At 39.5% G+C, this 16,789-nt stretch overlaps 1 protein-coding gene across 6 annotated transcripts in view; it reads right to left on the reverse strand.

The window, feature by feature from the left end:
• Positions 1-8,054: 8,054 nt before the first annotated feature.
• Positions 8,055-16,789, reverse strand: part of MYOF (myoferlin) — a 203,859-nt gene continuing 195,124 nt past the window's right edge. For all 6 annotated transcript variants that reach the window (XM_089690312.1, XM_089690311.1, XM_089690309.1 and 3 more), the window contains 6 exons: positions 15,468-15,609; positions 14,350-14,449; positions 10,921-11,096; positions 9,472-9,581; positions 9,022-9,169; positions 8,055-8,566 (listed from right to left, as the gene is read on the reverse strand). In XM_089690312.1, the coding sequence (XP_089546438.1) occupies positions 8,528-8,566; positions 9,022-9,169; positions 9,472-9,581; positions 10,921-11,096; positions 14,350-14,449; positions 15,468-15,609 (715 nt within the window). In that variant the 3' untranslated portion in view covers positions 8,055-8,527. The remainder of the gene's footprint in view (positions 8,567-9,021; positions 9,170-9,471; positions 9,582-10,920; positions 11,097-14,349; positions 14,450-15,467; positions 15,610-16,789) is intronic.

Below are 16,789 nucleotides of genomic sequence, written 5' to 3' on the forward strand. Positions count from 1 at the left end.
CCTAACTTGTATAGTGAAAAACCGCATCATGAAGGCCAAGGAACACACCAATGTTCTCTAACAAACCTCTGAGGGCTTCACAGAACAGCTGTATTTATACTGAGATTAAATTACACACAGGTGGACTCTATTTACTAATTAGGTGACTTCTGAAGGCAATTGGTTCCACTAGATTTTAGTTAGGGATATCAGAGTAAAGGGGGCAGAATACAAATGCACACTATGCTTTTCAGATATTTGTAAAAAAATTTGAAAGCCATTTATCATTTTTCTTTCACTTCACAATTATGTGCCACTTTGTGTTGATCTATCACATAATATCCCAAAAAAATACATTTACTTTTTTGGTTGTAACATGGCAAAATGTGGAAAATTTCAAGGGGTATGAATACTTTTTCAAGGCACTGTACATACACTCACCAGCCACTTTATTAGGTACACCTATTCAATTGCTTATTAACACAAATTGCTAATTACCCAATCACATGGCAGCAACTCAATTCATTTAGGCATCTGGACCTGGTGAAGATAACTTGAAGTTCAAACTGAGCATCAGAATGGGGGGGGAAAAGGGGATTTAAGTGACTTTGAACGTGGCATGGTTGTTCGTGCAACACGGGTTGGTCTGAGTATTTCAAAGACTGCTAATCTACAGGGATTTTCACATACAACCATCTCTAGGGTTTACAGAGAATGGTCCAAAAAAGAGAAAATATCCATTGAGTGGCAGTTGTGTGGATGAAAATGCATTGTTGATGTCAGAGGAGAATGGGCATTTGATTTAATCTGCGTCATTCAGATGGCAGGGTCAGAATTTGGCATAAACATGAAAGTATGGATCCATCCTGCCTTGTATCAGCGATTCAGGCTTGGGGTGGTGTAATGGCAGGGGGAGGGGTGTATTTTTTTGGCCCTAGCAAAGTCTACCTAATAAAGTGGCCAGTGAGTGTATATATTCTCCGATTTGCAGATGGTTAGCGTTCAGTCTACCCATTGAAAGAGGCTACTCATTCAGGGAAATTTCAGCAAAATTGGCATAGATTAATGGAAACCTGCTCGTAAACATCATGTGCATCAACACTAACTATTTCAAATGGAATGTTATGATTGTTTATGAAATTCATAATTAAAATCTTTCTGCACCATAAAGTATGAAATAAAAATATTACATAGGAAACACTTGTGGATTTATGTGCTGTCTTTATCTTACAGTTTATTTTACATGCTGCATTTTTTCAGATTCCTATTCCCACAAAGTTCACACCTTACGAGTAGGAGCTCTTTAGCATACAATTTCTGGGGCTACAACCCCATGAATCAATAGCCAAGTCTGTGTTTGGAGAAAACTAAAATATTGTTTTGCCTTCAGTTCTCTATTATATGTTTTAATCAATGCTGTAAATACTTGGCCACATCAATGACCAATCGCCTGAGAGTGTAATTTTGTCAATAAAAAAGTGACAATGTGTCTGGATTACATTTCAATGTAAGATTTACTTGTCATTCACAGGTCAAAGGACTGCTAACTGCAGGGCTTAGAAATCTACCATTGATTTCAGAAGCTATAAACTGAGAAGATATAAAATAATTATTTCACCAAAGTGAACTGATTATCATAAGGTACCAACAGAAGTGGTATTCCAGGAAAATTTTATATACATAACTGCTTTACCCAACAAATTGTATGAAATGCTTTTAAGTTCAGGTCTAGATTTAACTCTAGGCTACATAGATTGTAGCACAAGCTGCCATGGCTGGTAGGGGTGGCTTTTTGCCACCCAAGTCATGAATTTTTTTTTATGTCTTCCTGCCATTATTTGTCTTTAGCCACATAGTTGCAATAACAGTGACTCAAATAATTTCCCCCTTTGCCTTCAAAGGCATTATTAGAGGGGTACTGCCACTAATAATACCTGTTCATGCCTCTGCGCATTTCTTCTCCAGCAATCCTCACCTCTGGTCTGCAGTGACTAACGTACACTGTGCCATGGTGGAACAAGCTGGATATGTTTGCGGAGACTGTGTTGGGCAGCTTGATTGCCAGCTACCTGCTTTGCTGATCTTCCATAGGCCAGAACCACTGTCTGCGACGTGTGGTGTAGCCTGTCAGAGAGGTCTTGCATGGGGAAATCATCAAGTAAGGTACACTGTAAAAGAAACTCAGATTCTGAGCTACAGGTAAATACAATATTTGGAGTGATTGTGTTTGGCTATTCTATACTTTACCGCTGACAATCCAAAATGCACCACAACACATGCAAATCAAAACCTATACATCATCTTGTGGAGTTTTTTTGATACATGAATGCCCAGTTAGACACTAGGAATATTTCTTATTCATTTTCCACGGGTACTGTTTTGTATAGATTCTGCAGGCATTTCTGGTTGTGTCAGGATTGTACGGTTTGTGTCTCTGCAGCCATGATTTGATTGTGTCTGTATGGTCCTTTTTTTCCTGTGTTAATTTAAGTTCTCCAAGTGTGATCATGATCTTAATGTAAGCTCTTTTACAAGTCTTGTTCTGTAAGTTGTTTGCATGTGTTGATGGGATTTGGGATTCAGGGTGGGGGTGTTTGGCAACTGACATAGGGGAGACCGTATACATTTGTAAACTGCAGAGCTTACAGAAAGCTGCTGTAAAGACACATTTAGAACTTTATATTTATTAAATACATAACTAGACAAAATATTTTTATAATTATATGCTATAAAACCTTAAAGTTAGCTTTTTTTTTACTTTTTTTTTAGTGGAGGTTATTAATCCTGTAAGTGGCCCCAGCTTGGGGGGGTATGTGACCTCCATTTCTATCTTGATGACATCCTTTGTATTAGAGGTGGTCACTGGAACACAGTGAGGTCAAAATCACACTTTTGTGCATACATTATCTTGCATATAAAACATGTATACCCTGCCATTTAATTTTTATGGCCTAACCTGCATGCAGAAAGCAAATTCATTGACATGTTGGTGTGTTTAAATAATATGAAGCAACTGTTTGTTTTTTTAAAATACAGTTGCCGGTTATCACCTGTCACAGCGTGCGGAAAGTACTGCTGATAACCAGCAGATGTCAAAGAGCAGATCGGCCCTGATGATCCGTGCCCTACAGTGCCTCCCAGCAGTGCCCATCATTGATGCATATCAGTGCATCCTCACCAATGACCACTAGTGCCACCTCATCAACGCACATCCGTGAAGGAGAAAAATTACCTGTTTGCAAAATTTTATAATAGCAAAACATTTGAAAAAAAAAAGTCTGTTTCTCTTTTTTTTTATAGTGGAAAATATAAAACACCCGGAGGTGATTAAAACCACCAAAAGAAAGCTATTTTGTGGAAAAAAAAAATTATAAAATCTTCATATGGGTACAATGTTGCATGGCCGCACAACTGTCATTCAAATTGCAACAGCGCTGAAAGCTGAAAATTGGCCTGGGCACGAAGGGGGTAAAAGTGCCCAGTAGGCAAGTGGTTAAATTAACAGGTCTTAGGCAGATCCAATACATGCAACAACTGACCAACAGAGGTTTATTTGATAAAATGAGGCAGTCATACAAAGCTTGGCTATAGCATAAACAGCCTCTACTTTTTGCAGTCTGAATTCTGAAGTACAGTTTCATATTATGATATATGGACAATGAGCAGCATGTCAAGTGCCCAGGGAAATGTTTAGGTCTTCCATTGCAAAATTATCCACACAATATTTTCTGAAATGAATAATGAACAATTTTCGGTTAATCAGAACAGTATTTGTCTTTAAAAAAATAAAAGACCACACATGCCCCCAAACAAAAGAATACATTATATCATTTCCAGTGTTGCCAACCAACCTGACTAAAATGTACTGACACGACACGCAAAATTTACTGGGACAGCCAAGTTTTTACTGGCATTTCCAAAAGTTACAATATACAGTTTTAAGCTACAAACAAGCACAATATGCAATTAGCAATGTGATTTGAGGTAGATATTAAGGGTTAATATAAGAGATGGGGGAGGTCCTGAGGGGATTTCTAGGAATGAGGGGGTCCTCAGAGGGAGTCTACAGCAATATGAAGGGTCAGCTCATATTGCCGTCTCTCCTTTGGGGTTCCCTGGCCTATAACAATCTTACCCGTACAAAGTGTGATTGTTTTTGTCATAACATGCAGTATTTTTTTTTTATACTGCTATAGATAAAATTAAAATAAATGTTTAACTTTATGGCCATGTTTTCTTCAATAGGTTTTATAAGACTAAATTTCAAATGGATACATTTTTTTTTTCTATAGATCAGAAGTTCAAATGCTGTCACTCCCACAAGGCACTGTGCTGGCCATTCGGTGCCTGGGTTTTATAGCGACTGATGGTATGGCTGGAAATGCCCATGACATCATCATATTCACCTCGTGCACAGCCTCTGACAGACATGCCCCTGTGCCAGCACACTTGGATGGGCTCGGGACTCTGAAACTGCACATGAACAGTTCTGAGCTGAGCTGTCACACTCATTTTCCACTGCACTTTTATCCTGTTACAGGCATTACACGAATTTAGGGGCAGGAGAAAAGCACTGGGGTTTTTTTACTGGCTGTCTGGAAGTGATCAGTTTTGCCAACCATCCATGTTTTTACAAAGTTGTAGTCTGTCTTAATAGAATTTTCTTAACTTCAGTAACCTATTCATTTTCAATACGAGAGTAGCATGCAAAAAAACCTGACAATCATTCATCCGATATTCTCATCGTGTGTCCTAAGCTTTAGACAATGCACAATGTAATTAAAGTGCTGGATAAGGAGTATTCCAAGCTGATAAATTGAGCATGGACTACATGAAAATGGACTTTTTTTGCAGAGGATAAGGTAAGAATTGTTGGCTTTAGCTATATCTACGTGCTGTAGAAAATGAGGCACTTTGTTCCAGGGCCTTTAAAGTTAAAGGGACCCTGGGGTAATTTCTGGGAAAAAAAAAAAAAAAAAAAGAAGTACTCTTTGTAGCAAACCTGCTCAGAGTCGGAGCGGAGTTCTCCTTCAACCTTTTTTTTCTTGTTCCGTTCTGTTATTTGAGGTATTCCTCGCTCACTCCTCACATCCCCCCTTTCCAGTCCTGCGAGGCAAACGTCATCTCCTGACAGATGGTGCGGGTCAACCAGGTTAAGACATCTTGAGTTGGCACCAGCAGTCTGGGAGAACTGTCACCTTTCTCACCTACGTCTGATAAGGCAGCATTTCTCAGAGGGCTGGGAAGCATTGACCCAAAACGGCGTAAGCCCACACATTATCAAACTGATCAGAGTAATTGCACATTCCTCAGGTCAACTGTATTTTTCATGTCATGTATTATGAGGCTATAGTTAATACAGAGTTTCCCACTGACCACTCCCAAAACATGTAGTCAGAGCCCCCCTTTGAGAGGGACTTTTAAGAGAGACAAGTGAGTTAGAGCTGCTCACACAGATCTCCCAGCAACATCGTAACAAAAGGAGATCAAGAACTCACCCTGCTCTATAACTTGGATCTGCAAACCCAGGCATATGGGCAAGTAACTTAACCCTGTAATCTTCTTCCTAATTATCTCCTTGCTGTGTCTTTATATACATATATATATATATATTTTTGTGACATCTCCTTGTAAATATTGTATTGCACCTGTTTGACCCGGTTAGTAATAAATCTCTTTCTGAAAGTGTTAAACTGTTTCTAAGCGCTTACTTGCAATTCACGAATCCCTGCCTTTGAAGAGACGCTACTGTTTGGTATATCTCTGTATAACAGGTCCGCGGGCCGTGTTATATAGATTAATATTTCAATCATTATAGTGTATATTTGATAACGGGAGTTTCCCAGTCTCCAACAAAAGTGGTGGTGGCAGTAGAGGGTTAGTTGCATAATTAACCCGACCCAGTAACAAGCGCATTTAGGCTGCAGGCACCGATTGTAGTCCATTAGCTGGGCAATCGCTGTGCTGGGTGCAGCTGAGTGTGGCCTTGTTACGCGCGTCACACCGCGGTTTTAGATCGGCTGGTCCTTCGATCACGAGTTTGGTGAGAAGGTCTGGGGTCTGACGCCGTGGGCGTGACTTATTACTGTTAGTCGCGGTCGTGCGATTGTCGCATGTTGGTGGCGGCAATCGTGGATCCATGAGACTCTTCAGCTGCAAACTTAGGCTAGTGCCGGGGCGGACTGACAACTCATGGGGCCCCCGGGCAATAGGGGATCATGGGGCCCGTGTTGTTGCCCAAACTCAAAAAAGCCTATGAAAAAAGGTACCAGGGGCATCTCATGGGGCCCCCTACTGACCCCGGGCAGTGCCCAAGTTTCCAAATGGTCCGTCCGCCCCTGGGCTAGTGTTACGTACATCCACCAAAGACCTAGATTTCTTCACATATTCTCCCTACTGAAGTGTTTTATTTAGGGTTTGTTTGAATACATTCACAGATATCTGAACATAGATCTATGTACATGTGGTGCTATTCTTCCACAGCTTGAGGAAATCCAGTCTGTGACTTTGAATATTTTATGGAGTGTAGTGGCATGATCTGATTGCTGTGCTGCTTTATTAGGGAAATAACAAAATCACAGTGGCTAAATGGTTAGCACTTCAGCCTGGCAGTACTAGGGTCGTCTGTTCGAATCCAAACCACGGCACCACCTGCCCGGAGTTTGCATGTTCTCCCTGTGCCTGCGTGGGTTTCCTCCGGGTACTCTGGTTTCCTCCCACACTCCAAAGACATGCTGGTAGGTTAACTGGCTCCTGTCTAAATTGGCCCTAGTATGTGTATGTATGAATGTGAGTTAGGGACTTTAGATTGTACGCTCCTTGAGGGTTAGGGACTGATGTGAATGTACAATATATATGTAAAGTGCTGCGTAAATTGACGGCGCTATATAAGTACCTGTAATAAAGCACATGAGTATGCAGTGAGTTTGAGATTTGTAAAATCAAGCAAAAATGTACACGTTACCCCTTTTTCTCAACCATTTGATATAGCTTTCACCTCCAGGTCAGTACAACTTCGCCAAAATACCTTGCATTGACTCTGATTTCTCTTGTATTATAACTGTGTGCGGTCTCCCTACATTTTGTAAAGTGCTGCACAAACGTTTGGTGCTAATCCTGAATAAAGACAAATATTTTACAATGTGGTCCAAAGTTGGTTATTAATGTAATAGCAACAGGACCTTCCAAATGCCTGCAGCTTAGTCAAGTGTTTCTGTTACTGATAAAATCATTAAACAGTGAAAATGGAACTATAATACAAAATAATGCACAGTACAACTTTACTGCTGGAGCAAAACAGATAGCCAAAAAAAGGAGGACTTATTACATATTAATGTTCCAAGGCAGAGTTAAAGGTGCAATAGATGTTTTCCTGTACTTAACTGTAAATTACTACAAAAGTTTATTTGGAGTTTGAAGTGTAAGTTCACTGTTTTAGAAAAAAAATTAAAAAAATTAAAATTAAAAAACACTGTACACCCTCCCCACCCGGTCCCTGCTGTACATACCTCAGTGGGTGATGAGCTATGTCAGTGCCCATGCAGCTAGTGCAGCAGTCAAATCCCCACCCACTCTTCTCTCCCAGTTCTTTCTGCAGTGATTCTGGAACCGATCAAAAATGATTCTGATTGATCAGTGGTTCCGCTGATCCATCCCAGAAGTCCTGCAGTAAAAAGGAGTGGGGAGTTTAAATCCCCGGATTGCTGCACAGGCTGCATGGCCACTGATTGCTCATCACTCGCAGAGGTAAGTACAACAGGGTGTGGGTGTCAGTTCACCTCTTCATTTTATCTGAAAAGGTGAACTGACTCTTTAATCTCCATTTATCTTGCCTCCACTGCATATTGAAGTGAAAGGTAGAAAGAGCTACTCCATTTACCCTGCAGTGGGGGTCTACTGTTGTCTTGGCCTGCAGATTCACCCTTTCATTCCCCTAGACTGTTAAAGGAGAATGACTGAAGGGAGAACTGGTCTTATCTCCATGATCAAATACTGATGAAGCGTTCCTTTATGTCTGGTTTCTTGCAGAGTTCCCAAGAATCAAAGCTACTGAACATCTCAAGAAGATAACAGAGTGCATAGAAAACTTGACACAGTGACATTTATTTAGTGTTTACAAAATTTTACTAGAATTGTAAGATTACTATATAAAAAGTTCATGAATATAATGGTGCTCTGTCTTTTGTTCTCATATACACACACTGGGTTTATTGCACATTTTTATAAAATAGTGTTTACTTTGGTGAAAAAACAACTCCCGTTATTACACTTCTCAGGATCAGCTTTTCAGTAAAAGCAGGAATGTGTATTTCTGGAGAAATTTAGTAAACAAATTAATGTCACCTGGAAGTGTACTTGTGAAATATTCTTGGCAAATGCAACTTACTACACAAGTCATGACCCCACGAACCTTCTGTAACCTTGGTTTTAGATTTCTCCAATTCATTATATTTAGCAGACATGAGAACAAGGTTAGATCTACTTGAAACATATTGCAGGATCCAGCCCAACATCATAAGCCAAAACACTGTTATGGAGAAGATGCATCTTATGAATTTGGTCTTACAATCTTCATTGAAATGTAATTCTGTATAAAAACAAATGTGGAATAATCACTAGGATGTATAAACTTTACAATGAAAAAAGCATACCCTACCAGCAGAAATCTGAAAATACTCATTTTGCTTTGATTACCAAAATTTGAAAAATAAAAGTTAATGATAATTAAAACTTGTATTTCTAAAAGAAATATAAAAAATATAGGGTTTATGCTGAACATCAGCACAATATCTGGGCAATTATTGCCACTAGAGCAAAATTGAATGATAAAATTAGTGGAGTGATTAGATTGGCCAATATTCACAACAAAATTAGACAAGTTAAAAACTTATCAGCTATGTGAGCTGATATGCCGAAATATCATATTTGTTCTACAACAACGAATCACAAACTAAATCCAAGAGGTAATAACACCATTCTGTTAGAGATTGAATTAATCATCTGAAAGACCTTAAAAAAAAAACCCAACAAAAAACAACTTACAGGCAAAGAATATAAGAAGATTCCAATGAAGAGCAGAAGGAGCAGCAGTACGATGATGCCAATGAAGATCCATTTGAATCTGCGCCACACAATAAATTTCATGGTCTTGCATGGATTTGTGAACCAGAGGAAGGAGGTGTCAGGTCGGCTGCATTTTGAAAGAAACAATATTAATCAAACTAGCAGAGGAAAAGACTTTGGTACTTTAAGCCGAGGAAGATAATGTGATTCAATTAATAATTAACTCTCTGTGAGATTTCAATTAAAAAAAAAAAAAATATCGGTTAGCAAAAGGAAGAAAAGCGATAAAAACTATAGAGTTCCAAGAAGATAGGAAGGTAAGAGAACCAGAATGGGCAGTGTCTAATGACCGCCATGTGTGAGCTGGCACAGGATGCCAGGTTAATATGGGCACTCCGATACCAGTGATTAAGAAGAAAAATGGCTTACTTTGGTGGGTCTAACTTTGGGTTCATGTTGGGTTCATCACGACCCTTGCCAGCTGGCCTTTCTTCTACCTCTTTCTCATTCAGGATTTCCAGAGTCAGCTCAAGTTTTCCCTTTTGGCAAAAGAAAACACATTCATGACATCTCACTAAACACCGTGTTCTGCTTGTTTAGGAAAATAATAATGTATTCTGGGTCTAAAGCAGCAAAGAAAATCTCTCTCACTGTTCAGAGTGTGTGAAAGCAAGTGGGGCGGATAAAATGACAACAATACTAATGACACCTCAAGTGACTTAAACTGCTGCCCTCAATTAAGAATAGTGAAATCTTATAAACAGCAGCACAGTTGCACCGTCCTGAATGGGCAACCACAAACAAAAAAAAAAAAAAAATGAAAAAAGGGGAGTTTGTTAGAAAGTAAGGGCTATCAAAGTTCTTTTTTCACATTTTTTTTTATTTAAAAAACACAGATTTTCATGAAAAATGAATTGTAATAATAAAATGTAATGGACAGTATTAAGATTGCTTGTAATTAAGGGCAGATGAAACACATACACTGTCCGCACACAAGAGGTCATGATGAATTGCCTAAGAACCAGAAGGTTTGGCACCTGGTATATCCTTCAGGCTTTGTATATACAAGTGAAGCTGTTGTGGTATGATGCATATACTAACCAATATTGTCTTTACAATTTCAAAAATTTCACATTCTCCACCTGAAAAAAACCGTTTTCAGCCTCTGCTTCGAAATTTGGTGCCATTGTACATAAAATGTCTTGTCTGCTATAAAGTATATGTATGTAGATATGTGATGGTTGAGCAAGCCTTGCCAATACAGTAATGAAGCTTTCTATTTTAAACAAAAAGGAAACCCCTGATTTTTAAAACCAACTGCTGCAGCCTAACAGAATGATTTCCTTTCATTCTCACACATCCCTCAGCAGCAGAGCATTCATCTTGGACATAAAGCAGAACTAAAGTCTAATTTTAAAAATTGTGAGTAGGCAAACATGCAAGGTCTCTTCTGCAATAAAATAAACCTACCTGCCTGCTCCCAATCTTCCTTAGAATGTACACTGAACTGTGCATGTCCGGCTCAGTATACATTTCAGCTCTATGCCTGTGTGCAAGGATGACTTAAAGTGGGGCTTTACTCATTTTTCCAGCACTGCGCGAACTCCCAGCCTCTGACATCTTCAGCCCGGTGGCTTCTGTGTATCGAACCTCAGCTGTTTTAATTGGCTGAGCCAACATTTCTCTTCTGCATTTGAAATCCATAATTCTTTAACAAATGCACTTGACCTGCTTTGAGCTGGTTTTGCATTCCCATAGACATCTATGGAAATGCAAAACCTGCTAGAAGCAAACAGCTCATCGCTACAAGCCCTTTCATAAAAAATGAGAGAATGCTCTTACAGTTGTACTGCTAATGGAATCCATGAGTATGCTTACTGCCAAAATACGATTTCCATCCTTCTCTGAATAACACGGCCACCAGCCTTTCATGGACTTCTGTTCAAACAAAGAAGCCTCTTTGGAATGTTTGGCAAGATCAACCATACCTAAATGGCATTTTTCTGCGGTTTTTGTTGGTATTAAGGTGCGGTGTAAATCAAGTTCAACAAAACCTACAGAAGAAAAGAAAAAAGCAATATGTAAATAGAATTTTATTGTTCACTGAACTGTGAGTTTTAATTGGCATGTATGTTTTATTGTGGCTAACCTCCGCAATCTGCAAGAGTATCTCAAGCCATGAGAGTATAATTGAATGGGTGGAACATACATGTTCCAATCATTATATTCACATCCATTTCTCCACCCAAAGTCTAAAATCAAAAATCTCATTCAAATAGCTTCTTTTGCTGGCCACACAAAGCCAGATGTCTGGACAAACTGATGAATTATCAGATACTCTCCAAGCAATCTCCAACTCTCTCTTAGCAACCCATAATGGCTTCCAAGTTTTCCATAAGACTCAAGTGAATAAATCTTTTGCAAATGTTTTTGTGGTTTTAATTAGGAGGTTGGATGCCTATAGTGAAACTACTTAAAGTATATGTAAACAGTGAATTTATATTATTTGCTCCATTTTTCTTTACAAACATAACAAAATGTTTTCAATTGTATATTTAGCAAAGTGAAAAAAATCTAATGATCTCATCGGAATCACACTTAAGCAGCCCATACACGAAGCAAATTTTTTTCCTGCAACCACAGACAGTGTTGAAAAGGGAAGCCATTGTATTTTCGGGGTGGGGGAAGCTGTCCCTGCCGGGAGAAGACAGTGATTAGTTTTAGCAGCTAGTGTAGCTGCTAGTGATAAATCGCAGGTAAAATCCAGCAGGCTCGTTGTACCAAAGTTCATCAATCAACTTGGTACATTCAGCCTGCCCATACATGATGTGAATCTCAGATAGTTCCTGCTGAACCAGCCAAAAGTCGAATAGTCTATGGCCGGCATAGTGCAATCTACTTTCCTTCCACGATGGGTGGAAGAAAAGAAAATGGTTAGATTCCACCATCAACATAGTCAGTGTTGATATGGAAATCCCTCCCGCAGCACTATTGTGTTCTGCAGGTGAAGAGCCTTCCTTTCAGGCAGAACACAATGATCACTGCTGGGTCTATAGAAACCAGCAGTGATTTCATGAAAAACAAAAAAAAAACAAAAAAAAAAAAAAAATCAGGCAGGTTGGTTGTACTGAAGTTGACCGGTAGTACAATCAGTCTGCCCATAGATGTATCAAAACTCAGACAATTCAGCAGGAATTTCAATCAGTCCATGGCCGGCTTTACACACTACTTGCGTCATCTCAAACAACCCTCCTAGTTCTTAATCTACAGAATGATTACCATTGCATTATCATGCTGTAGAAATCGGAGATGAGAGTGGTTGAATAGCTTAGTAATATCCAAGAGGGCCAATACCATTTAGTCCACAAAAACACATTCTCAACCACAGGAATTAGATGAGTGCATTTCAGGTATTTTTCTGTTCTTGCAGGGTCTTTAATGGGCTTAAACAGGAGGAAACGCGCACACACACACACACACACACACACACGATTAGGTAAATTTAGTTCTGTCTCACTGCAATCAGTGCAGCTGCATATAATTAGTTAGGTCTGTTGTGTGTTTCTTAGGCTGCAGGTTTGGTTGCTCTCTCCCTGCATTTCAGAACTCTTTGGGAGTTTCTGGAACGTAGGTGTTGAGTAAGCAAAATGGACAGCATGAATATGTATACTGTCTCAGACAATCCCTGTGGAGATTACACAGATGGGTGTTGGTAAAGGGTATAAATAGGCTGTGATCTCCTCCTCTGAGACCTGGAACAGAGATGCCTTGTTTCTGACTATGGGGGGCTGATTGCCCCCATAGGCAATCCTGCCATGTACTTGCTGTTCGTTGAGCCCTCAGCTGGGCTAGCTGAGAAGACTAGTTGCTGAAAGTCGCTGTAAGTTGACTGAGGGGCTGTCATCTGATGTCACTGGGAGAAAGTGTCAGGATGTTGGCTGCCTCTTACAAATATCTTTCTAAAGACATTTGTGAATACAGACTGGTGTGAGAGATCCTAGAGACTGTGGGCTGTTGCCAACCCTCTGGTGCTAGAGAGTCAGCTGTGTGTGTAAAGGGGATATCAGCTGGTCTCCTGAAGAGCTCAGTCTATACAATTCTTTGTGAAGAGAGACTTTGCTGAGATTGTTCTAAGAGAAATATTTTAAATCTCCAAGTGGCTACCACAAAGCGCAGTCCACTAACTACTTGCTCACAGTTCTAACAAAGGAAGCTTGGTGTCCTCAAAGTTGCTACTAAAGGTTACCGGAGTATCCCACAGTTGCCCTACTCCTATCAAAGTTCACGTTTTTCATTAAAGCATCAGAAAACCATAGCCCTAGACCAGGGGTGTCAAACTAGCGGCCCTCCAGCTGTTTTGAATCTACAAGTCCCATCATGCCTCTGCCTTTGGGAATCATGCTTGTAACAGTCAGCCTGGCAATGCCTCATGGAACTTGTAGTTTGGTAACAGCTGGAGAGCCACCAGGTTGACACCCCTGCCTTAGACTGTTCATTGAGCCTAAGGAGCGACTGTGACTGTGTGGCTGGCTGTGAGGCAACTATTGGGAAAGAACCTTGAGCATTATTCTAGTGGCTCCTACCGGGGTGGCACTACACATACATACACACAGTATATATAAAATGCACATATTTTTCCTTTACATATGCTTTAAGAATGTGTGCATGTAGAAATATGTTCAGTGCCTGTAATGGGACCAGACAACATAAATGACAAATAGCTGTAAACATGCTTGCAATATTGGTCATAGAAAATATTTGTAGTGTGAAAGTAAGCTGAAATATACATGATATGCATCCCACACCACTGACTATTTCCCCAATTCAATAGATAAAGAATTTTTTTTAACTGTCAATACCTCTTTGTGAAAGAGCAGGTCAAACACTGACACACTAACAGGTTACTGTTGAAATAATTATTTTGGTAAAAGCCTTCTGTGACTTAAGTTAGTACACTAGTAAAAGTGTCAGGCTGATTTACTACCTTTCCCTGAAGTGCCCCCACTTCCATCTTACATGAACATATGGTCAGTTGTACTATAGTGAATCAGATGATCACATCTAAGCTGTCTAATGGGAGATGTCTAGCTGAGAGGCTGTCTAATGGGATGCTCAGACCTCACCTGGCTGTTTACAAATGTCCTTCATAAAGTTTCTGGTTGACTTTTTTCATGAACAGAAATTTTGAGAAAAAGTTATAATATTTTGAAATGTTATCATAGTTTATGTGGGGGTCAGCATGCCAATTACTATTTTTATAGCTTTAACTAGAGTAATTCACTTATCACAGATCTCAGATGTCCATACCCAAGTAGTCATCCAGGGAAAATTTGTCATTGTCCCAGATTTGAAGTATAAGCTTTGGTGGCAACTTGAACTCTGTTTTATCAAGGCTCCAGAAATGCTCCTGAAATTGTAAGGTACAAACAAGGTGAATATACATACACATGCATTGAGACAATGCAAATAAAACAGAACTTGGCACTTTGCCTAAGCAGGCTAGGCCAAACACTGTCTTATGAGGTCATTAACTCGTATCGTGTGATTGTTTGGATCAAGCTGGTTCAAGCTACATACAGTATACAGCGCTATGTTCCTGTGGCAGGATGAAGACTTCCCATCCCGCTCCCGGAACAAAATTGAGATGGGCTGAGCACTGTGTAAGGTAGAAAGGTAGGATAATATCAGAATATCCACCTCATCCAGTACCAGCAAGCCTTAAATTCATAAATACAAGGCTTGCTGTGAATGGATGTGAAACTTGATTTTGTTGTAGGGGCAGGATAGGAAGTTAGCTGATGCCACATACAGTTTATACAGCGCTCACAGTGGGTGCATTGGTTAGTGAAGCAAATAGTTTATTTGGACCAGCTTGGCCCAAATGAACTATAGTCACAAGAAATCTGGATTTAGGCTTTAAGGTCTGATTCAGAGCTTACAGACTGAGTGTGAAAATGACAGGTTGTCTTTAATCATCAACAGAGTTCTTAAACACCCCAACAGGTCATGGATTCATGATTTTCTTTGTACTGAGCAGGATATATAGCCATAAAAAGGACCAGTACAGGGGTAATGACTAGAGGCCTGCTTACAAGGCCCAATCTCTGTTATGCTTGTATACCAAAGTGGTCGAACGGCTAAATGGTTTCCATAGAGCAATGCAGACTGTTTTTATTCCAGAAGACCAACATCGCATTTTAGTACCAGGATACATTATAGAACAGTTTCTCTGCCCTAGCTGCAGTTTTGTTTTGGCTTCAATAACCCATAGAAGGAAAACTGGCAGAGCTGAACTTCTAAAAAGATCTGAAACCAGAGTGACTGAGTCAGATCTCGGCAGAAGTAAATCTCTGCCACACACGAGAACCCGCTGCCTTTACGCTCAACATATTTAATACAGGCACAACAATGTTTCAGGCGCCCACCTTCTTCGAAATAACACAGAGCTGTTCTGCTGGAAGATATTCAAACGGGAACACAAAGCGCCAGTTAAAGTTTCCTTCACCGTCCAATGACCGATAGTGCACATCTGTTTTTTGCTTGTTCTCCTCATTGCCGGGAATCCAACTGAAAAGCAATAGGCACATACATATGGGTTTTATATGACCTTGATAACTTTGCTTTCACTAGCTTCCAAATAAAGTCTGCCCTGATTACAAACTCTTGAGTGTGTGTTTACAAGTGTGCTTCACATACTGATCTTCTCAGACCAGCCATGAAATCGAGTAACAAGGAAAGGAAGCTCTCAAGCCTATAAAGCAGGTCTGGCGCTATCTCCAGTTGCCAATTCTCATATGGTGCTCATTTAGCCAATATAAACACAACCAAGTAGACTGTATTGCAAAGAACTACATCATATCTGTTTCTCTACTGAATTGCCTTTATTTAGTTCAGAATTGGGAAGAAGTCATGCTCTAAACAAGGTCTTGCACCTAAACTGGCTACACAAACTAGCCAAAATGCAAATAGTAACCCTTTCACACTCAATTCAGAAAGTGAACATACCAAGATAGGTATTAGACAGGTGCACGCCGGAAATTTTCATTTTATCGAAAAATTTAGTATTTTCATATTTGTTATGTTGAACGGATTCATTTATGAAATTTGTTTTGCATCTTTGGCATTTCATTTATTCATTGGTCAAGGTAGATTTGAAACGTTTTACAATTTTTCCTGAATATAGTCAATATATTATCAAATTGGAAAGGTACCGTATTTTTGGACGTAATCCAACCCACCAAGAGAAATGACATGAGCTGATTGCACAATATCGAGCTGCATCATGTGCATCCAAATTAAGAAATGGAACGAAATCCAAATCCATTTGTTATTAAATCCAAATTATCAAGCGAGTTTGAATACTGAATTCATTTTCCCACGGGCCCAAACTACTACTGCATCATGGGACATCATCCGAATGAAACAAATGATTCATTAATTTCATTTTAACTTTTTTTCAGGCTCATTGACATTCATTACTATGTCTACTCAGAGATTCGTATACATCCAAATCTTTGAAAATTTAATTTTTATTTGAAAAACTAATCAAAATGAAAGAAACCGCACATGTCCAATAGGTATTCTTATTTTGTTAAAAAAGCAACAGTCAATTGCAGGCAAGTCCAATGGAATTTAAAATTTACAGTCACATGGCTTAAAGTAGATCTCTAGCTTTTAGTGAAGTTTAAATAGATTGTTTGGACCATGCTGGTCCAAATGGAGTATTGCCTTTACCAACACATGCAGC

The sequence above is a fragment of the Staurois parvus genome, unplaced genomic scaffold, assembly GCF_062004578.1.
Source record: "Staurois parvus isolate SC_StPar_1 unplaced genomic scaffold, SC_StPar_1.0 ptg000525l, whole genome shotgun sequence".
Taxonomy (NCBI): domain Eukaryota; kingdom Metazoa; phylum Chordata; class Amphibia; order Anura; family Ranidae; genus Staurois; species Staurois parvus.